At 42.5% G+C, this 24360-nt stretch overlaps 1 protein-coding gene across 4 annotated transcripts in view; it reads right to left on the bottom strand.

The window, feature by feature from the left end:
* NBEAL1 (neurobeachin like 1) overlaps positions 1-24360 on the bottom strand; it is a 672403-nt gene that overhangs the window by 373851 nt on the left and 274192 nt on the right. For all 4 annotated transcript variants that reach the window (XM_069226032.1, XM_069226034.1, XM_069226033.1 and 1 more), the window contains exons 12-14: positions 17829-17927; positions 17064-17644; positions 5307-5439 (exon numbers count right to left, since the gene is read on the bottom strand). In XM_069226032.1, the coding sequence (XP_069082133.1) occupies positions 5307-5439; positions 17064-17644; positions 17829-17927 (813 nt within the window). The remainder of the gene's footprint in view (positions 1-5306; positions 5440-17063; positions 17645-17828; positions 17928-24360) is intronic.

Raw genomic sequence — 24360 nt, forward strand, 5'->3', positions numbered from 1 at the left:
TCTAACCTAATCTAATTCCAGAGACATAGGCCCTCATTTTGAACACAGCGGGATTTCCCGCCGTGTTCAGGCTGGCGGTCTTTTAATCGCCCGCCAGCCTCGTGGAAAACCTGCCGGCGGTATAATGTTTTCCCTGCCAGGCCGGCCGCAACATTGAGGGCGGCTCCATGAGGAGCCACCGCCAATGTTGGTGTGCAGCGGGTGTAGCTGCACCCGCCGCGCATGTCACTGCCCGTAAATCGGGCAGTGACATGCGTGATGGGGGACTGCATGGGGGCCCCTGCACTGCCCATGCAAAGTGCATGGGCAGTGCAGGGGCCCCCAGGGGTGCCCAGGGGTGCCCCGGGGCACCCCCTCCGCCAGCCTTTTCCTGCGGTATATCCCGCCAGGAAAAGGCTGGTGGCATATGAAACACTATCCGCAGGGTAGCATGGCGGTGGGTGACGGCTGCCGCTGGCAGCCGTCAACCTCTTCATTATGTTCGTAATGACCGCCATAATCCTCAACATGTAGCCCTCCTCAATGAAGGACTAAATATATAGCGGCTTAGTCTGGCAGCAAATATGTCAAGGGCTACAAATAGCAAGAAGTAAAACAATCTGTTGGTTGCCCCAAATAAATCAAATATCTGGCAGGGAAACCCAGGAGGTTCTGAACAGCATGGAGATTGCTGGAAGCAAAAGACTTGCAGAAGTTGCTACCCCAAAATCATTCATGGACGCTCCAGATGCTTTACTAGAATCTGCTAGTACTAGAGCAGTCATTTATGAAGTTGAGGAAGTGAGGAGAGAAGAAAACGTTGATGCTGAATTTGTAGTCACTATTCAGGATAAACTGGAGTCCCGTGACTTCACAAGGAGAGATCCCTCTCAGGCTAGGAGTTTATCGATAAACACAACAGTGAGTTTGGTGGAGCTGCCAGGCCAGGCATCTGCTTGCGAGGTAATGTCAGATGAAACCGACCTGCACAGGAGTAGAACAAGCTCAATATTGTTGGCTTCAGAGCAGCCAGTTTCAACTATAGCCACAGCTAATGTTCTTCTCCCAAACAAGATCACTAACAAGATTACTAACTAGTTTACTACTGTTCCATGCACTGAGCAACTGTAATCAAATATAATGCTGTTAGAAAGGTCCGAGTTACTCTCTCAGGATTATTAGGGCCAGTCCTATTGAGCAAATGTCCCCCTGCAACCAAGAGGTAACTACGTCAGGAGTTCCACCTAAAGAAGGAGATGGAGAAAATGTCTTTGTTAAGGCCCCAGGTGGCATGGTACATTGTCCACCATCGGCAAGAGAGGGCATCCAGGATACACATCAGTTTGTACTTAAAGCAGGCATTCATAAGGAAACCTACAACGATTAAAATAAAAGTCACATGGCAGCAACAACGCAAAGTATCAGTTCCCTTGTTAAGTGCAGGACAAGTAAGAATGAGCAAATTGGTGACCAGGTTCTTCCAACTCCTCAGGCCATACTCTGCAAATCATTCATTAGTGTTAGCTACAGAATGTCTGACAGTACTTTTGAACTGGATAAGGAAGTCCTGGGCCTGGTGGAAACATACCACGGGCCGCTGGGGGTAATAGTTCTTATCTGCAGTCAAACAACTTTATGGAATCAATATCCCGAGATGCCAGATAATTCAGCCTAGTGACGCTGATGCAAATGTTAATGTTACTTGTTCTAACTCTTTGGGGTCTCATCCAGAACAACCGATTCTCTGTATTATGCACACTATGGGCCAGATGCAGGAAACGATTTGCGAGTCGCAAACGGCAAAAATTGCCGTTTGCGACTCGCAAATCGCATTTTCCTATGCAGAAATGCATATTGCGAGTCGGGACCGACTCGCAATATGCATTTCTGAATCGCAAATAGGAAGGGGTGTTCCCTTCCTATTTGCGATTCGGAGTGGTATGCAATACCATTTGCGACCGCATATGCGGTCGCAAATGGTGTCGCAGTTACCATCCACTTGAAGTGGATGGTAACCCACTCGCAAATTGGAAGGGGTTCCCATGGGACCCCTTCCACTTTGTGAATGGACCCAAAACAATTTTTTCAGGGCAGGTAGTGGTCCAAGGGACCACTGCCTGCCGTGAAAAAATACCGAAACTAAAGGTTTCGTTTTTTTTTTTTTAAGTGCAGCTCGTTTTCCTTTAAGGAAAACGGGCTACACTTAAAAAAAAAAAAAAAACTGCTTTATTTAAAAGCAGTCACGAACATGGAGGTCTACTGACTACAGCAGGTCTCCATGTTTGCGAGTGCCTAGACTCGCTATGGGGCCACAATTTGCGACCCACTTCATTAATATTAATGAGGTGGGTCATTGCGACCCCATAGCGACTCGCAGACGGTGTCTGAGACACCGTTCTGCATACCAATTTGCGAGTTGCATATTGCGAGTCGCAGGGACTCGCAATTTGCAAGTCGCAAATTGGCTTTTTGCTACATCTGGCCCTATGTGTAGGTCTCTGGATCTTACGGCAAACAACTTAATGGCACATAGCTTGAAGCTGGATGACCAAACAAGCATCCTGAGTGAAATGCCTTCAAGAATAACGACAACTGACTCCCATATGCAAGTAATGGAGTCCGCAGTGCTAGAATCCCTCAAGAACAAAGTATTCTTGAGTGATATTAGAACCTGATCAGGAAAAGTCAAACCAAACTTAAGGCCTGAAGGCCCTCATGGAAGCCATCGGTCAGAAAAAGAGTAGACGGTGAGCTAGTACGGTGAGGAGCGCAAGAGTCTGCCAGGCAGCTGGAAAATGTCATTACTTCCTGCACCCGGTTTAACCACTTTTCATCACTTTGTAGGCTCCCAAGCCAGGTTAGTCTGAGACACAGGGGCCAAGCAGTAGGAAAGGACGTAGAACAAATGCTAATTCATCACCCAGAAGAGGCTCAAAGTACCTCAAATTTAATTGTGCCAGAAGGCAAAATAACAAGTGAAAGGGAATTCTGCAAAAGGGAGGTATGTCTGGCAATTCTTAGCCAGAAACGAAATAATGCACCAGGGCACAACAGGATTGGCGCGAAGATATACAGAGCATAGATTAATCATTGGGCATCTGTACTGACTATGCTATATAATGCCATACTACTACATACAACCATCGCCCGATTTCCCTGTTGAATGTAGTAGGAAAAATATATGGCAAACTATTGCATACACGCCGAGAGGAATGGCTAAGCGAGAAAAAGGTGATCAATAACATCCTAAGCTGGGTTCCAGGGAGGACAAGGAACAACTGACCAGGCCATGCGATTATTTAACATATGCTTAAAGTACATCAGCCCTAAAAAAAATCCAAGCTGCATTTGACATTTGTAGATTTAAAGACAGCCTTTGACACTTAACTGTGATCTGCTCTGGCAAACTTTACTAATGTACAGCTTGCAAGAGAAACTACTGCCATCTATCAAAGAGCTGTACAGTAATAATGTTTCGTCAGTCAGGTACGGTGAAAAAGGAAAAGTCATGGAGGTCTTTGGGATAAACATCGGGGTTAGCCAAGTCTGTATGCTGGTCCCAGCCTTGTTTAACATCTTTATTAATTATGTTGCTGATTTTTTGGGAGCCTTAAACCTTGATATCCCAGTTCCTGGGGGCAAGAAAATCGCAATCCTGCTCATTGCAGACAGTGCTGTCCTTTTGTCCTGCACCGAGCTAGCCATACATAAGCTCCTATATGAAATGGAGACCTACTGCACAAGAAAGGATCTGGAGATCAACACATCCAAAACAAAGTATATGATCATGAAAGGAAAAATCAAGTTGAGGAGCTCTTTTAAAACCCATGAAACACCTTTAGATTGTGTTGGTCATTATGTCTATTTAGGAGTGAGATTTGACCCCAAATTGTCTTGGTCTCTGCAACTGATCAAGGGCGAGGTGTCATTGGGTCACTATGCCAGTAGGGTGCTTAGATTTGCCACCAGGAGCCAGAGGGACAGGCTCACTGTCCCTTTCCTAGAAGCCTACAGAGCCCAGGCTTTTGCTGCAGGCTTGTGCGGTTCAGAAAATCGCTTTTTGCATCATCTCCTCACACTTGGTCCTGGAACACCAATGGATGCTCCAAGACATGAACTGGGTTTGAGATCAATAAAGCTGCAAGCTGCACTTCTTATACTGGGTAAATGTATGGACCAAACTGGAGCTGGAATCATATTGTACACGAGGTCTGGTCTTCTGCTAAACAAGTTAAACTATCCAGGTACGGCCAGGTGGCCAATGTTTTGCAGACCCTAGGTTGCTCCGTGTGCTGGACTGTTCCAGAGACATTGACAAAAGGAACTGTTCAATTGGTGAAGGAAGCATATTAGAACTACATGCTCACCAATCAGCCTGTTCAGAAACTGGAGCAGCTCTGGGATTTTAAGCCTTTTTCTTCTTTTGAATACAAGGACAATATCTATCCCTCTTTTAAAAGGTCTTTGTTTATCAATTTTAGACTAGGCATCTTGCCAGACATGCAGTTTACCAGATGATGTTTATATTTCATCTTAGTTAGGCCTTATTCAGGTTAGTGCAATAAAATATTTCTATGTCCCGTGGATCTAGTACTAGAGGTTTGCTGGGCTGCTCCATTAAATTGTTTTTGATATTGTAATGCTCTGAAATTAACCAAAGTAATCAAGCGCTTGCACTTTCCATGGCAGTAGGGCTTTTTGTTAAACTTTGTATGTTTATAAATCTGTCTCAATCTTATAATGAGAGTATTCATATGTTTTATGCTCTGCAATAGTGTTTTAATGTAAGGTGTGGTGTTTTTATATTGTAGGGCCTAGATATGCTAGGCTGACACAATAAATAAACTTGAACTTGAATTTCCTTGCCTTCTGCATGTGCTCTCACCCTTGGAAATTAGGAATAACCAGCACTATTGATTCACTGAGTAGTGCATACTGTTACATTTATCAAACCTTTGACTTACTTGTATTTGATTTGCTTCAGAATTCAAATAAGGATGTGGCTCTAGAGAGGAAACCCCGGTCTCCCATTTCTGTTAATACTTCTGTTGCCTCCTACTAAACCTGGCCAAACCTTCCACTGCAGGTTCTCAATATCATCCAACTGGTGCTGTTAGATTATTTGCACAGTAACTAGACATTCACTTTAATATAGTCAAACTCTTACCTTAACAATCTTTCTGAATAAGGTAGGCATGAGTTCATCAAATCACCCAGTATATGCATTAGTATCGTAAAGAGAGGTAGTCAATACCCAAAGACAGCAAATATTCCAATGTAACATATTGTTTTAAGAGCCTCTGTTATCAATGACATGTTGGACATACCCAAAGGGAATCGCAGAAACAGTGCTCGGGTAGCATAACTGTTGCATATTCTTTCTTCGTACACACTGCTACTACTAACACTCCAGATGAAGTGATGAAGGCTTCAAAACCCATTCCACTGCCTGTGAAAAAACTGCAACATGATCATAAATTAGCTGTTATGCATGCTGGGTATCCACAGAGATCAATGCAAAGTTATATCAAAACTAGAGGTGGGTATGCTAAACATTTTGAAGGCCCAGGTCAGCAAACAGTTCTGCACTTTTAATAATTACCACAGTGACACTCTCAAATAAGATCTCTGCCCTTGTATTCACACCTGACCCCAACACGACTTTCACTCAAATCACAATTATCTGATGGACGGAACGAGTGGGCAAAGAAGATTCATAGTCCATGAGGCAGAACACTGCTAATTAACACTGGCTATGTTTGGATCGTTTTGCTTTGTACTGCAATAACTTTAAAGATAATCTAACTAGCTAATTAACCTCTTTCTCATTATTGCATATGTTAAGGAAATAAACTTTTTTTTTTTTTTTTTAACAGAGGCGTAGCTGCGCCTGACACCTTAATTAATAGTAAAACAGAGAATCTTATTGACTCCAGCATCTGAGGTTTCGCTGTTTCAACTACAATTCTTGCTGTATCTGGCCAACTGGCTTTCATCAGTCTGAATTTCCAGAGTCCTATTCGGTACATATTATCTCAATTCTATACACCTTTTGTGTAGATATTAGAACAAGACTCCATTTCTCCTTACTCTGCCCTTTGGTGAGGGTGTATATACTGTCATACCCTCGCTCACCTTGGCCAAGGGTGAAAGAAGGTTAAGAAGCAGGACAAATGCCTCCGCCTCCTCACATTGCTGAGGGGTTAGCAAAGGAAAAACAGCCTCGCTCTCTCTCTCTCTCTCTTTACCTGGCCCAACGGCAAAGGAGACAAAATAACAAAAATCAGGTGAGCTGTCACTTTCGCTCTATCCTAATACTCGAGTGGGAGTAGGGAAAGTGGAGAGTGACAAGTTACCCTGACACGCTCCTCCACAGCCTATGCAATGCTGCAAATGCGGAGGAACAGGTTGCCTATCACCAATCCTTGCAGGGTTACCCAGTTAGGAACAGGGCGCAGGGGAAGGTGACAGGTGACCCAAACAATGTGCAGGCCACAGAATAGCAGGTCTTTTAGCACCTGGTCCTGTGTCCAGCTCCCCCGTTAGTTAATGTTCTCTTCTGGAGTTTTTTTTTTGTCACTTCCCTTTTGCTGGAACAAGGCGAGGGGAAAGAGATGGATATTCCATCCCTCCACCCCTACTTGCCCTAAAAAAAGGCAAGGTGAGTATTGTGGCCATAATCTACCACCATCCTTGGGGAAGGGCGGGATAGTGTTAAAACAGTAAAGAAGCCCCCCTGCCATAGGCAAATCATGGGGGTAGAAGACTCTAATGTCACTCCCTTCCAGTGGAAGTTTAAATTCAATTCCCTTCCTAGGAAGCATTTAGTTTTTTAAACCTCTTCTAAAACTAGGAAAGTTATTTCTTTAAAGAAACACCCCTCCAATCCTCTGGCTTTATACTTTTTAATCTCTCATGATGTTTGCACACACCAGGACCGATTTAGGAAAAGGAAATGCTGCCTAGATGGAATTAGTTTCATACTGATCCACCAAGCACAGAGGGGCATCAGAGTCAGGAGGCATAATGGGCATAGCAAAGTTGCTGCAGAACAAGGTTGTGCACTAGTGTTAATGTAGCGACAGGGACACAGAGAAGGGTGGCAGTGCAGGATGGGACATATAGGTTGAAGATTGGTCAGTTTACAAGGAGGGACTGCAAGGCACTTGGGCACATAATGGGGAGGTGGAAGTACACGGAGTGGACTACAGGGGATAGGGGCACAAAAGGAATTGCAAGGTCATGGCTGGACAGTACAAAGTGCTGTGGGGGTGCAAGTTGCCATGAGGGGTATTTGGGACATGGTGGCCACCAGATAGGGTTGCAGTGGAGTACAGGGCAGGAGGTCGAGGCCAAATAGGAGGGATGCAGGAAGGTACACAGAGGGGCTGCAGAAGAGGCAAGTGGGCTGACACAGAAGTAGCAGAGGTAAGGAGGGGCACCAGCTGTAGCACAGAGGAGTGCAAGTGCAGAAATGGGGTGGGCTTACACTTCCAATACCAACTGGCACAAAAATCTTTCAGATTGAAGTAGACTGTATGCCTGCTTATATTTCTCAACAAACCTAATCTGTTCATTACAAAACAAATGATATTTCAAGTAATTGCCCTCACTCCATTTCCGAGATGGGATGCTGTCTCTTGCAGGTCTATATTCTGGGTTAACTATAGGGGTAAGGCCAGGATGAGAAAACTGTATTCCGGCATCAAATGACTACTTTCTCCTACACTTCTAATAGGGTGGCGGTCACCTGACTGTAGTACACATTCTGAGGCCAATGTCTCTGAGGCATCCATATTCACTCACACAGAGGGTCCTCCAACTACCGCCTAGTCCATGTGGACCCAGCGTTTATTCGACTTCCCTCTTTCACACTACACCACTATTCAAAGCTGGGCCACATTACAATAACCAGGACATTTGGAAACCATAGGCCCCGGTCTCTCAGACATCCATATTACATCTCACTGAGTCCTCCAACCACCACACAGTTGATGTATGCAAAGCGTTTACATGACTCCATTCTTGCCCAGTCCATCACTTTCCATAGATGGATCACTTGATAATATTCATATTAACCAGGCCATTTGGAAATTCTAGGCCCCCCTTATCCTTTGAGGTCTTTAAGAGTTTGTCTGAGAGTCCTGGAGGTTTGTTTTGCTATACAGAGCCCAAAAACGTTTTCTGAAAGTCATCTATTCTGATCAGCAGCGCCTGAAACAAAGTCGTAAAGCCGTAAAGGTATAATATTCATTTCAATGTATTCTATGAAGCCCCATGAGGAGATTATAAATCCCTTTATTTTGTCAAGTCTACGTTTAGTTCTGTAAACATAATTTGGAGATATGGAGCACACAGACCTATGAAAGAAGAGTTCAACAGAATATCCAAGTACCTGTCGGCTCTTAAAGTTATCCTTTGGTGAAGATCAGTGTTATCCTATCAAAATATTAATGTTCTGTAGTTTGGATTTATCATTGCTAATTTTACAGCAAGATTCTGATCCACAGTCTTCTAAAGCTGTGACCATAGACAGAAGTGACTGGTCTTGTACAGAGACTATCACATCACCTTTAAATGTATATCATTTTGTGCTCCAACGAGCGGAAGGTGGTGCCCCTAATTAATGCATCTGATAGCATATTAATTGCCAGTGGTTCTTCATCTAATAGAAATAACAAGGGAGAGAGAGAGAGAGAGGAGGTCATATATAGATTGTCTAATTGTAATGACACCCTGCTAGCTCCAATCTCCACTTCTGGTATCTGGTAAGCCGCCATTACCATGTCAATAAATATATGCCCCAGTCTGAAGTGTAGTTATCACATCCTTCATAAACGTCCAGCTCATCCAGACAATGGTGTTTTTGGAATCTAAAGCAAGCTGTGCCAGCTTCATTTTTTAAGTTTCTCCTTTTCGGTAAGTTGGGTTAGTTTGATCCTCTCTATTAAGGGACAGAAGAAGCACTAAAATGCACTAAAATTCAGCAAAGTATAGCTCTGTAAGCCAAACAATACGAGTGGTCCATTCTTGGTTTGGGAATGGCCATTATTTTCATTTCCTCTATGATGGGACCACTTTGCCGGCTTCAGAGAAGACAGGAACACAATTTTCAAAAATTGAGTAAATTTAAATGAGAACGTCCAATAGATTTTACAGCGGATCCCATTAGGATAAGGGCACTGTCTGACTACATACCTTTAACTATCATAGAAACTGTATCTTCTGTTATTGATGTTCTTAGTTCTCGGTCTGTTCCTTTGATAACTCTGTAAAGGTTGGTCTATGTAGACAAGGCTTATACTGATTCTCTCTCACACTCCCTCTAAATTACAGCTTTGAGCAGAAGGATCTAAAAAGGTATGGCCTTGCTTTGCTTTAAAAGGTCCATTCTTTTGAGTTGTTTCTCAGACCACAAATACCTTCAAGGTTTGTGTAGATTCAAGCCTGTTGTCTAGGAGTCGGTGTTTCAAATACATTCCATCTTATGATCAATAATGTCATTTTTTATTCATTTATCAGATCTCCTCTGTTATTTCAGATAAGCCTTGAGGCAGGTCTGTAGCAGTGAACTTTCCCTTCTGGTTGTGGTGATAAAATTCCTTCAATCATTCCCATATCAATGCTTTTAAAACATCCACAGTATTGCCCACTTAATCAACATTGTTACTGGGACATGACCGGATATAGTGATCGTCTGTATTACTGTTTCACAAACCATGTCTGTCTTGCTTTCTGTTAAGTGAATCATGTCTATACTAGAATAGGTGAGTCGCAGCCTTGTAAGTCTTTGCTACTCCACCAGTGGCAACATACCCAAGCAAAGCCTCTTCAGAATCCCCACAGCCCCTGATGTGCACTGACCCCAGGGTGTTTCAGCTAACTCCATTGATGTGACTTGAGATATATTACGCTGTGGCCCAACTGCATTACCCAATGCGATGACTGACCCAGAGCTAGGATGGCTGAGAGTGTGGCTATCTGGGGTCAACCCCGGGGGTCCAAGATGTAAGACTGGTTTGGACACACACAGCCCTCAGAGGACTGAGTAAGTTGTCACAGGTGGGTAGGCTCTGCTGGAATAAGTTAATTCAGCCTTCGTGCCAACAGGTGCCTTATGCACCAAAACTACCGCTGTGGAGTGCGCCAAGAGTAAGACCTATGCTCTCTATCCAGAATACCGACTCATGTGTTCTTTTCCTGATCTGAAGTCTTTTCGTGGCTGGGGGATGGGCCTTTTTCTGGTACACAATGCGTTTGTGCGAACGGTGCAGGACACCTGGAGAATGGGTTAGCGGGAGCCAGTGCTGCATGAGGGACTGCAATATGTTCTTACTCGTGGGATGGGGAGACAGGCTGTTACAGTATTGTAAGGCGCATTATCAGCCAAGAGCAGAGACCAGGCAATTCAAAAAAGCCTAAGTGAGAGGAATGCCTGGGAGTGGCCCTCTCAGTTAATGGCAATTTTATATGTTAAGCGAGTCTCTCGCAATGCCTTCCTGAAATATACACAAATTAATTACTTGCACCAGGCTAACCTCACTCCCCACCGGGTGCACAGGATGTTTCCAATCTCATCTCTAGTGTGTCCACACTTCAGACATTTTGTTTGATGTTTCTTCATAAGTTATGTGCGTGCCCAGTTCCTGCGTAGGTATGGGTGAGAGTGATGGAGGTTAGATCAGAAGTGGTTGATACACCCATAGCCCTCAATCCACTGCTGTGTCTATTGGGGATAATTGCTCATCAAAAAAGAGATACTTTTACAAATTTGTGGACTTAGCAATGATTTTATTTAAGTGTCAGATAACGATGTCCTGTAAGGCAGCCGCACCACCCCTGGAGATGGTCTGGATCAGAGTTGTGCACAAATGGGGAGTGGTGGTGGCAGATGCCATGTCCCAAGATGCTCAATAGCATGGCAGAGCTGGTGCTGCCACGTTGTTGGATGCCTATGTGCTTAAGTTGCTTGACAAACTGGGCACACCCCACCAGAAGGGGACTTACCTTAGGTCAGAAGATGGGTGCCATAACCTGGATGATTCTTCTGTATCCCCCTTGTACCCCCCACCCCTCTCCTTTATTGATGTTATTTGATACTGGCTCTCCGTCACTGGTGGTGTTGCTCCCCCTGAAAATGGCACGTTAACAGTGTTTTAGTTGTTATGTCTGGATGAATTTAACAATCCCCACTACTCCCTGGACCCCTGCAGGGCACACAAGCTGCCGCACTTCCGTGCCTTTGGGTACAGAAGGTCACAGGATTACTGAGGGTAATTAATGTATGTAATTGTATATTGATGTCAGGTATGTTGTTTCCCATGTTAATGCAAAATCTGTCAGTTTTTGGAGCAAAAAATTAAAATGCAAAAAAATACATATTTTCTAAAAACTAAAATAAAACTGTATTTCAACACAAATCTTGCTCCCTCACTCCTAACTTTTAAAAAGGAGTGGAAACCCCAGTGCTTTATTTGAGCTAGTGGGTGCCAGTGGGGCCACCTGCACTCAATTTGGGGACCTGCACTTATTTTCCCTTATGGGACATTTCTCTAGAGCAAGAGAAAAAAACATACTGATTGAAAAGAAGAGAAATAAAATTTGTCACAAAGGGGGAATGCAGGAACCTGACAGGGAGATATGAAGGGGGAGGGAGTGTCTGGAAGTAGATTAGAGAGGCATGTGGTAGATTAAAAACTAGCAGTCTTGGTAATTGCCACCTTGACATTTATTAGCACTGGCTGCAGGCTTTGAAGCACAACTTTGGGCACCAGCAGTCATTCGTCTACAAATTAAGCACTGGGGAACCCCATGTCTTCAAAGGGCAGCTCATTCATCACTAGTAAGAATTCCAAACCTCACTTCGCTCCTTGACCTACACAAAGAAGATTTTATTCTCTCTTGCCCTACTCCCAAGATACTGAATCATTTCTTTCTATTTTGTGCAATGTTCAACAGGGTGGGCTTTTCACTATATAAACTACAATACATACATATACCATTATGCCTCTGCAGAAAAAGGTGCACATTAGGTTTGCAAGTGTTGCAACTGAATACCCTGCTGTTACCATCTTATGTCAATCTCTCTCACACAAGATCTTGGTTTCTGTAGACTTAGGCACCCTCCCCACACCCTAATTCCCTCCCCTCCCACCAACACCATAGGAGGGAAATTATGTTTTCTCCATGTATTCAACCGCACTAAGGTACAGTGACCACTTATGATCTGTCCTGGCAACTTCAACCTTTCAGAGGCTCATTCATACTCTGCATCTTCACTTTGAGGGGGAGGATACCTTTCATTGGAGGTAATGCCCTACTTCATTTGTGTCTCTGGGTTGGCCTGCGATTTCCTGAATGCTCACGGTATGGTCAGAAACCTGACAAGGAATCTCACTGATGTGATGGCAATTTAGAAAACTGTCTTGAATCAAAATAGCTCCACATGAAAAATGCCAGAAGGCTTACATCTAAAACTTCTAAATATGACAATGTAGAGGTCCCACTTGAAGGGAGACCATATGAAAGAGGGCAAATAACTGCCAAAGGCCAATAAGATGTTGTTTTATGATCTTGTTAGTCAGGTAAGTATCCCCTTCCCTGCTCATTTCTGTGGCTGCAGTGCCCGGCATGTAGGGCACACAGAGACCTACATGAACCTCTCATTTTAATAGAATTTGGTAAATGAAATAGCATTGTACACAGAGTATGTTAGGGAAATGAGGCACTTAGCTAAGCTTACTTGCAAAACTGTGATCACTTGCTCTAAAGCTGGGATATGGCAGTGGATCTCTTGTCAGCCAAGACAATCTCGATTGTCACAGGAGAGACCTAGATGAAGAAATGATAGCTCCACTCAGAGCAAGGACTCAAGGGGAGCAACTATATACAAGGGTATTTTGTTCATACTTCTTGGGGTAGAGCAACAGCCTCCTTGCGGAGAAGGTGCAGGATATTCTAGAACCAGTGTGAGTGGGGCTAAAATGGGTCCATCAGAATGAGAGATCACTTTAAGCTTTCCTTGATCATTTGTAGGACTCTCATAAAGAGGGAAGTACAGCGAAAGAATAAAAAATGTATCTGATTAGTCCAGCACAAGTAATTCTCAAAGGGGTTATCACAACTTGCTCATTCAAGAAGTACATCTGCCATACCTTCTGTACAAACACAATGTAAGGCGTATATCTCTGGGGACCTAGAACAGAGGATTGATGACTCATTTATTGGGTGAGTGGAGATACCTGCTTATGATGTTTGCTTGTATGTTCAGAACAACCTTCTCAATGTGAGAGATCAGGAGAAACATACTCTAGGAGGCGGATGACTCATACAGTAGTACTAGAACTGGCAGGATTATGGAAGAATGCTGTACAGTCGATTTTCTTATGTAAAACAAGGCTATTGTGTTGCTGGTATTCACCTTCACTAATTGACCTTTTAGAGGAAGGCTCATTAAACTAGGAAGATCACCTTTGAATTCAACTTATCTATGTGGAGAGACAAATTGGAACTGGTACCACAGGTACTAACTGATTCAAGTCTGCAGTTGGCCAAAGTCTGTGGTGAATACAAACTTTGGTTGAAGCAGGAACAAGGGATGCTCACCAGTATAGTGGCAGAATGGCCCACCATCTCAGAAATGGAAGAAAAGACAGGTCAGATGGGGTGGATGTGAACTTATTCTTCATACGCTGATTTCAATACTCTAGTAGGTGGTGCCGACAGGTGTTATGCACAGCTTGGTAAGGGTGGCAGCCATTATGTACAACACCTTCTTTCATAGCTCATATAACCGTGTAAGTCTTAACCCGTCAAGGGGGTCGTGCTCCAGCGACAGAAGTAGTTTTTAACAGGAGATACTGTTTCCGGTGGATTCCATTAATATCCATTGGAACCAAAATTACGTCAACCCTTCACAATTAAATCCGATAGGATTTGGAGTATTTTACTCAAAACCCAAGATTCCTTAGTAAAAGGCCCAATTTATTTACAGTCAAGGCTTTGGTAGTTGTGGATGCTAAACAGGTAATCGGACATGGGAAAATGTGAACATTTGGCAGCTGTCCTAAGACTGCTCCAAGAGCCACAATTTTGAGAAAGAACTTAATAGCATTTTAATCAAGACCAATGTGTTGGATCTTATATTGATAGTGCTTGTTTGTCTCAATGAACCTAGAAAAACTGTCTGTGGTCCTATCAGATTATAACTTAAAAGAGTGAAACTTTGGTACTCACAGAGGACACCCAGTCGTTGGTGTGAATGGCTACCAGTCCTTGAGCCAGGAACTGTATCTTAAATACTGGCTTGGGAGGAACTGTTTGAGCTCAACCAAGTTCATTTGTGTGAGAAGCTCTTCTCTTAAATGATAAAATAGTGGGAGTAGTAGCTGTGCTTCATTTCAGAATACCCTGTGTTTGTGACTGACTGAACTGGAGATGATTTTATGCCACAGTCAAAAACAGCTGACTCAGGTGAGGATTTTTCACAAGACGTGGTATTGGAAGGAAAGCATTCTCCCTCTGCAAAGGAGCGATATCTTTCCTATGCCAAAGGGTGAAGAGTGCTACCATACGGAAAAAATATTTACTGTATTTGTGGATTGAGGAGTAGAATTGATTTTCTCATTGAAGCATTTCCTCTTGTACTGAGACGCTGAGGAATACGTGGCTTTTTCCAGACGCTTGTTGCTCAACTTAACAGTACCTGTTTTTTTCACTCTATACAAACCGAGGAATAAGTTCCTACAGTCAATGTACCAAGTGGCTGTGACAGATAGGTAAATCCTCCATAGCATGTTTATGGCCTTCAAGCAACACTAATCAGAGCAGTTCACTGGTAAGGCGCTCATTACATTTCTTTCTGGACGAAAACAAGAGTTTCCACTAGAAATGGATTACATGATACAGAGTTATATCCAACCTGCTGGTGACCACTCCATGGGCACATTTCACCTGTTAAAGCGCTTGAATGTGTCTGGAGAACAGAGAGTGGAATGACAGAAAAACCTGCTGAAACTGGTGCGACTTTGGCAGATACTACTCATTCCGAGGAGCAAAACTCAGAACATTTTGAGGCTTTCACCCTGAGCCCTGCAGTATTGATATTTCCCAGCCTAAACTATGAGTAATTAGCGTGGCTTATTATCATTGTAAACATTATCTGGTTACTCCTATCCAAAGTAGTTTGACTGGGTCTTATTGGCATGCCGACATACCTTCATTAACCTCCATAGCAAAATTCGCATTTGTGCCACCATCATTCCACCCATCTTAACTAGTTCAACATTCCTTGATTTAGTTTCATGACATGCAGCAAATGATGTTTTACAGCCAATGCATCATCTCTCTCGAACGTCTTCCCCCAATATATTAGTATTTATTCAGGTATGCCTCCATATTTCAAACCATAGATCAGTTCACCTTTTGCATGTGGAGCACGTGCAATACGCAAGGATGATTCCATTTGTGTTGCGCAAATTACAGAATTCAGAATATCACCTGATATAATAATGCCTTTTAGACCATTCCACACAAACATTTAGAATAGTGGATGAACGTAATTTTTGACACAATGGGGTAGGAAATGGGCAAGTGAAAGTAGCAATAAATTAAGTCAATTGTTAGGGTAAGAAGGTGGTGTTCTATAAAACCAGGAGTAACTTTACTGAAGCTTTAATGACTATTTTTAGAATTCAAATAATTGTAGAAGGGTCGATATAGACACAAGCAGACTCATGGTTGTTTATCACAAAAATTGAGGAAATATCTAACAGTTACCAAACAAAACAACAATCTCAAGGTAATCATATGCGATGAGTGTGACGTAGGGAAATAATGTGACTATATGATAATCAAAAAGAAAAGTAGGGTGCATATACAAGAGGTATAACCAGCAGAAACAAATATTCCTCCACATCTCTCCCCTCACTGACCATGTCTTCCTCTTTTGCCCTAAATTAAACTGTGGTGGCCACAGCAGCATAAAGATACAGGCAAATTAAAGACTGCCTGTAGATTACTGCTTAGATTTTATAGTATGTACCATTAAACTACTTCCCAGTGAGGAATACGAGTGAAAACGAATGCGGCCATGAGCAAGAATCAGAGGCTGCCATCTGCCAGTCCTTCACAACCTGCAATAATGGAGAAGGAGCTACCCTCAACTACTGTATGGATGGCGTGACACTTTTGTTAAACACCTGACTAGGCAAGCCTGCTGATTTACTTGCAGAATATCATCAAAACGTGCAATAACACCTGCAGCTCATAAACTGTGAGATCCAGCGGCAGGAAAATTCATATGTCAACAATAAAGTCTAAGCTCACTGATGGGCTGCAAACACAAACCTCAAAAATAACTGACTAAATACCGAAACAGACAAGGTGTTAGGGACTGAAGGGAGATAGATTCCCAGTTATTCATTCAATGCGCGGGCAGTGTTAAAGAGATGCAAATTAATCCATTTGAAGGGGCAGGTTGAGGATGTCTAGGTAAAGAAAATGACTAACTGGAACACAAGGATTTGGTTAGCTAGGACTTCAGGTATTGCAGTATTTTTTTTTTTTTTTACCATGAATGATACTCATGCCATACATTTACAAAAGGGTTAATGATCCTGTTTCTATGAAGAGCCACTGATAAGAATGTCCAGCTTATGGATAATATTCATACTACCAAAACTAGCACATTTTATGTGAAATTATACCGTACTTATCACGTTCCCTAAAGTCATTTTACCACACATCCCTGTTCCATCTGTTCATGCAGCTGTCAGCCACATGTGAAAACTGTGTTGTTACTGTTTATATACGTGTCATCAGTGCCCTATCTCATTTATCCCCTGTTGAAAGTAGCTAATATCATGTTGCATTAATTAACTACACTGGCTATTAACTATCATTCGTGCAGACTTGTGCCTATCCAATGTCATCTTTGGGCCTACCAACTGCTTCTCACTTGACAATTAACACACAGATTTAAAAGTACAAAGTTTCATAAAACCCAATTCAGAGAAATCTTAATAATGTGTCTTAAGTCCCTGGTTTGCAAAAAGAAGGGTGGAGGTCGACAAAAATGGAATTACCTGTACAATTGTTTCCTCTTTCCTCCTTTGCTGGATACACCAATGGTCCACTGATCCTGGTCCAGACACAACCAAGCAAAAAAAGAAAAGGCGGAGCCAGGCCATTTCTGGATGGTAGGTACAGAGATTCCTGACATACTGTGTGACAAGTTAAAATACTGCAGAGCACTGTCCAATCCCTGCTTACGTGCCATAGCCAGTAATGCACGAACTACAGGGACAACATATGGATGAGTTTGACTGGGCTCCTCCGTTCTTAATAGTCTAATAAGCTGATGCAGTGCCTCAGAACTCATCGACTGGCTGCCAAGGGAGCCTAAGAAGCTAATGAGGTTCTCAGCACAGCAGCGATGGAGGAAAATGTGAAAGTTTAATGTATCAACAATGCGGATGACCATATTTGCATTAACACACACTGTCCGACTTTGCCTGTTGATACAACAGATTCGTTTCAAACAATCGGAGATGAAAATCTGAAGTTCATGAGACTCTATGTCTGGAAGCCATTCAATAAGCAGCAGAAGTGGTTGGACATTGCTAATTCCATAAATGCCAACTGAAGTGTGATGGCCCTCGACAGCCTAGAACAAAATAGAGAAGAGATTGAAAATGAGCATATGACAAAGAATGTGTGATATGAAATAATAAAACATTTATCCCCCAAGAAACTTAGTAAAACAGAATGAAACAACATTGGAGGATATAGCTGTACTTCGAAAAGTACAAATGTAACAGGAAAAGCAGGAAAAGGAACAGAATTCTTACCATATTCATAAGTTCTTCTAAAAGTTCTCGTGATGGCTGACCTAGAGATTTCAGTACTTCAAACATATGTGGATAGCCAATACGCTCCTTGAAAACCTCCTAAGGATAGAAAAGAAGGGTCACCAACACAAAAATAAAATGTGTTAACATCTGATTTAATGGATGAACAAGATTCAAACTGTGATTTTGTTTCAAATGTAAGCTTCTGCCACCACAGTACCAGGTGAAGTGCATATTCTGTATTTATCTGCAAATAAAAGGAAGCCAGAGGAACAGCTGTGTAAGGGAAGGTTACTTGCATTTAGGAATTGGTAATGCTGAACACATGAAAAAGCCAATCAATGAGAATCAGGAGAACAGGGCTCAAACCCCAGTCCACCAAGAACTCAATCTCTTACTACTGGGTTGTTGGCAGACTGGGGTGTGAGCACTGGTCAAGCAACAGCCACAATCTCTTGCAGGGTGGACCACAAAAAGTCACAAAATTAACCTGAGCTTAACACTGCTTGGCACAAAATGTTTACCTTCTCAAATCAGTGCCAAGAATCCAGTTCGTCATAGAAGAGGCCACAAGCAGCAGGGAGAGCATCATGTGAGGTTGTCGGAGTAGAGCAAAGAGCAGGCCAAGCAATGCGGACGGACGTTGCTGGAGCTTCATGGCAGTCCCTGCGAGTGGTCAATGCAGGAGTGCGACGTGGCGGTTGCTGGAGCTTCGGCTTGAATGTGGCGCAGGCGGCAAGGTCTTGGCCCAAACAGGCACGTTCACAGTTACAGTGAGTCTAAAAACTCTTCACTGTAGCTCACTGAGGCCACAACAAAGGTCCAGGACCTGAGGGGCACCAGTTGGGGGTCAGGAACTCCATTCAGCTGGGCCCAGGTGCTGGTGCTGCTGCTGCTGGTGCAGGATGTTGGGGAACCTTTTATATCCCTGAAGCTCAGACCAGAAGGCCAGCAGACTAGCCCTTGGAGTCACTCTGGTACTCCTTGGTTCAAGATGAAGTTGCAGATCCAGTTCTCTTCTCTCAGGCAAGAGGACAGCAGGGCAGCAGTTCAGCAAAGCAACAGTCCAACAGGGCAGCAGCCCAGTAGAGTAACAGTCATTTTAGCAGCACAGCAGTACTTCTTCCTGGCAGCGTCCACAGGTCCAGAAGTGTAGAGAAGAGTTGGTGCCTCAGGTCCCCTTTTTACCTCCAGTGCAGTCCTTCAGGTAGGGGGCAGAAGCTTCTAGACAGTAGCTCTGAGGGGCATGTATTTCCTGACTCCTCTACCCTGGCTCCAAGCTGGCAGCTGTGACAATGTGGAGGTGATAGGTCCTTTGTGTTTGGGCAGAGCACTCCCTATTTACTTGCAAGTTGGCTGTGCTCAGCTCCACCCCCTCATCCTGCCAGCAGATGGCCCATATTCCCTCTATTGTGTGACTGTCTGGGAGGAATTCACAAAGCTGAACTGTTAGGTACACGCAGTCATGTGACTCAAGACAGGCTACAGGCACAAAATGGCTAAGGGCAGGAAAATGCCAACTTATTAAATGTAATAGAATTCTGCAATACCAGGACTTAGAGAACTTAAACGTATATGTCCTACTTTTGAAATATACTGCACCCTGCCCTGTGGGCTGTTTAAGACCTACCCCAGGGGTGGCACATGCATTAAAGCTGAAGGATTGGGCCTGACAAAATTTATATTTTTCCAGGTCGAAATGGCAGTTTAAAACTGCACACACAAGCTACAATGGCAGGCCGGAGACATGTTTAAGGGGCTATTTAAGTGAGTGACATATTAAGTGCTGCCGGTATACTTGTAGCAGTTAATTTTCTGGCCCTGGGTACATGTAGTACAACTTTACTAGAGTCTTACATAAACAAACTATGCCAATTGGGGCTAAGCAAATGTTACTGTGTTTTAGAGAAAAAGCATAAGCACTTCAGCAGTGGTAAAGCGCACAGAGTTCCAAGGCCAACAAAAACTAATTCAACAGCAGCTTGCACACCCAGCCTGGAGACTTAATAGAGCATGCAGTGCAGGTATAAGGCACAACAGTCAATATCGTAGTAAAATGATGAAGGGGCCCAGACACAAGTCGAGGGGGAAGGCTGTAAACCGATACTGCAGGTGAGTGGAGTGGGTCCACAAAGGTATTGGCAGTGACAACAAGGTTGTGGTGTCCAACAAGGACTAATATGCTGCACAAGGATAACAATTATATTAAAGTGGCTCTGGAAGTTCAGTCCTGAAAGGGCTGAATTGAGCTTTTCTCAGTGAATGGGCAGGCCACAGAGAGGAGAGGTGAAGCAACCAACAAGGAAAAATTCCACTTTAACAAGGTGATACGACAAACCACCATATAGCTGTACAGTGGAAGACTGATGCTGTACTGGAGCAGGACCAGACTTTGACAGAACAGAAAGTGGCCCGCTCCCTTGCGCAAAAAAATTAAGAATGCTCCTATTAGGCAACATGCTCTGGATGTCACAGTGGAATCTTAAACCAGATGTTAAAAGATGGAGGCTTAAAACTGAACAGAAATGTCTTACCACAAATATACCTGAGGAGAACATACCTGTTAAGATTGTAACACAAACTAAGACACAGTCAATGGCCTTCGAAAGTGAGGATGAGAAGAACACTTATGACTAAGGATAGCTTTACTCAGTAAAGGCTAGGAAGACTGGACAGATACTTGTGTGGTATGAATAACACAGAAGTAAAACACAAAAAATCAGAAAGAAATAACCAAATTCTGTAGGAGGAAATCTGAGAAAGCGTATCTAGTATAATGGCTAAACCTAACAAGACATAAATGAAATAGGCCAGACAGTAGCTGACCTAGAAGAACAAACAGCAAGCTTCTACTCCACAGAGCATAAAAATCTTATTAAAATGCTAGAAGAGAAAGAAAGGCAAAGAATTGGAAGGGCCCAACATCATGGACTCTATTTAAATGCTATTTGACTCGCACTTTTACTTGTAAGGTAATACACATCAAGAAAGTACACCGGCTAGGCCCAAGGAAAAATGGAGAAAATAACCATTCAAAAGACATTGTGGCTGAACTCTCAGTATACCAACAAAAGGAACTGCTGTAGCAAGAAGCAAGGTGTAAAGGTTCTGCATCAATCAAGGACAAAAGCTTTTAATCCGCCACGACTCAGACCAAAACACACTAGTGAAGAGAAAGTTGCTCCAATCGAAAGTGGAAAAACTTAAGAAACAGGAAATCTGCTTCTGATGGACATTCACTTGCGGGATTCAATTTCAAATAAACTGTAAAACAATATACTATGAGTAGAAACAGGAAGGCATGTCTGCGGACTTGAGGACAATCAAGATGGGACAATAATAGAAGGAAAAGATCATCCAGTGCTTCACAAGCAAGTAAAAGAAAAATAGCAACATGGGCAAAAATCCATATGGCGCTGAAGATAGCAGGAAAAGAGGAATAATCTCATCAGCAGTTCTAAGCCATGAAGACAAGAACCGCAAATTTGAAATGCCAATTAGCAGCTCAAAATGATATTGATACACAGTTGCTCTAAAAAGACACATACTAACATTAGTAGATCCCAAAACATAACTACCCCGTTGATACTTGCATAAAGTATGCTCTTGTAGGCAATATTTGATAAAAAAGGCACCAGAGAGGGAAGTTAATAAAAAAGGGAAGTTAATGAAGACGGGGAGACACAGGATACATTTGTAGAAAAGACCCAGGAATAGGGCTCCTTTCTTCACCCTACGGACTTGTAGAAAAAGACACATGAAAGGGCTATTTTATTTATTTATTATAGGTTACTAGAGAAATGTATTTGGAAAATGTATTAAAGGAACACCAGCAAGAAAACCACATATACAGTTCCTAGTTCTATAAGGTATTCATTTAATTTTCAAGCCTCTTGTGAGCTCTTGAACACTTATGAAAGCAAAGGTATAGTTATTAATTGTGACATACCCTATTGCTCAGAAGAAAACTCTGCTTATCATGAACACACTTAATTTTCTTTTTATGGACCAAAACGTTTAGAATATTTTAAAATTAGGACTCTAAAACAATGTCTTCCAACCGTAAAGAAGACTCAGCACAGGTGAGTTTCACAGGTGTTTATTCAGCGTACATCTTCATGACCAGCAAGGCAGCAGGAGAAGCATTAACTGTCACTTCTCATACCACACATTCCATAACCAACATTATTTTCTCTCACAACTACCTCGTGCCTTCTGTTCCACCCATTAGCCACCCACTAGCCCAAGAACACAACACATCTTTTCCCATTTAAATGATTCATAAAAAAAATAAAAACAACTAAACCTCCCCTTATATATGTAAACCTTAATAACCTATTCAATCACAAAGTAACAACATATATATATTTTTTTAAATCACTCCACACTATACATCATTTTATAATCCTACAACTATACTGTTTTTTCCTTTCTGTTGATGTTTTAATATCTTTACAATCTGACAATTGCAGACCAAATTTCCTAATACCAAAATCCGTACCTCTCACCCCACCAACTATTTTAGATGGCCATCTTGTCTTTGTCCCACCATTTACCATCATCCAATTTGACCACACTCTTCTTAACACACACCACTTTCTTGGGCTCTCAATACTTTGAAATTCCTTTCCTGATTATACCTGGTAATTTGATTTTCACCCAATCACCTTCCTTTACTTTCGCACACCTGGCTTTCCTTTCATTCTTGCTTTGTGCTTTTGCCCGTCTCTCATCCACCTTTAACTGTTTCTCCTTAGACACATCCACCGGCAGAACAATGTATTTCCTGCCTCTCTCCCCTTAAGTAGGGCAAATGGCTTGAGACATGTAATAGTGCTGGGGTGGTACGCAACGCTCATATAAGATCCTCCATCTCTTTCTTCCAATCCAATCCAATCACCAACGACCAGTGAACATTGTCTTTGATCACTCTATTACACCTTTCCACCAGACCATTACTTTTAGGATGATTCAAAGACGTTGTCACATGCTTGACTCCCCAACTGCTCATGAAATCCTTAAATGCTCCTGATGTGAATTGGACTCCATTCCGTTACAATTTCTGATGGAACTCCTTCCCTAATAAACAAATCACGTCAAAATGTTGTCACTTCCTTTGTATTGATTGTTCTCACAAACTTACCCTCTGGCCAATGTGAATAGTAATCCATCAGTACAATCCCTTATCTACCATTCTCCTTTAAAATATTAATTGGTCCCATAATACCCATTCCCAATTTGATCCACGGCTTATCTGGTACCTGTACAGCTTCAATAGGACTTGGTACTGTCACTTGGGATTCATCACTCGAAGCTCACCCAATGCTACACTTCTCTATCCACTCCTGCCCACCAAATCATTTCTTTAATTCTTCTTTTCATGGCACTCATACAACATGCCCCTCATGAGCCAAACCCAATGCTCTCCTGTGCATGTTTTATGGCACTACCAACAAATTACCCCCCCCCTCAACATGTCATCTGCACAACTCAATTCATCAAACATTTCTTTATACCCCTGCAAAGACTTGTGCACCTTTCCCTTAGGCCAACAAAAAAATCAATTACTAAAGAACTTCATCTTGACTTAACGCCTCTTTCAACTCCTTTTACTTTATACATTCTCTTTCATCTACCATGTTACATGCCACCACAAAAGGCATCCTTTCAAAGCTATAAGCCCCATTGGGTGTGATAAAAGATGTCAAATGACGAGATTCTTTGTTTACTACAATCTGATGGTATGCTGATGACGGAGCCAATGTGGTAAAAATCTTTCCATAATGTTGGGCAACTGATTCCTGTCTAACCATATTCATTTGTTGATATTCCTCAAGTCAATACACATTCTTAAAGTTCCATTCTGTTTTCTGGCAAGAACCGCTGGAAACAACCATTCCGAACCTTCTTTACGTTCAATTACATCCTGTTAGATAAGTTTTCTAACTCTTTTTTCAATTCTCCCCTCATGGCCACTGAAAAATGTCTGAATTTAAGAACCACTGGTTGAGCTCCTGACTTCAATTGTATCTGATGACTAAATCCTTTGATCTTACCCAAAGCGTCATTAAATACCTCTGGAAAAGCTTCCCTCTATACATCTGCCTTTACAGATATTTCTCCCATCATGTCCTTACACAATGATACTTGTTCCGGAATATTAGGGTCAAGCATTATGCCCAAATTTTTTTGTTCTAGCCAACCTAATAAATTAGAACCATCTTTCACCACATACACAATGTCTTCAGTGCTATTCCCCTTGAATACCAGTTTGGCATTAAATTCACCCATTACCTCTATGGGTTTTACTCCATATGCCATTGGCTTCACTTTCAATTTCCTTATTTGCACCTTATGTATCTTCCTGCATTCTTCCTCATCTATTAACATAAACCAGAATCTGCCATCATGTTAATATTCACTCCATTAATGTCAACGGAACAAAATGTTTTTATGAGCGATCCAGACAAAGTAGCTGCTTGTTCCCCCATCAACAAAAATGTCCTTTGGTTCACTGTCTTCAATTACAAAT

Source organism: Pleurodeles waltl, chromosome 3_1, assembly GCF_031143425.1.
Source record: "Pleurodeles waltl isolate 20211129_DDA chromosome 3_1, aPleWal1.hap1.20221129, whole genome shotgun sequence".
NCBI classification, from domain to species: Eukaryota; Metazoa; Chordata; class Amphibia; order Caudata; family Salamandridae; genus Pleurodeles; species Pleurodeles waltl.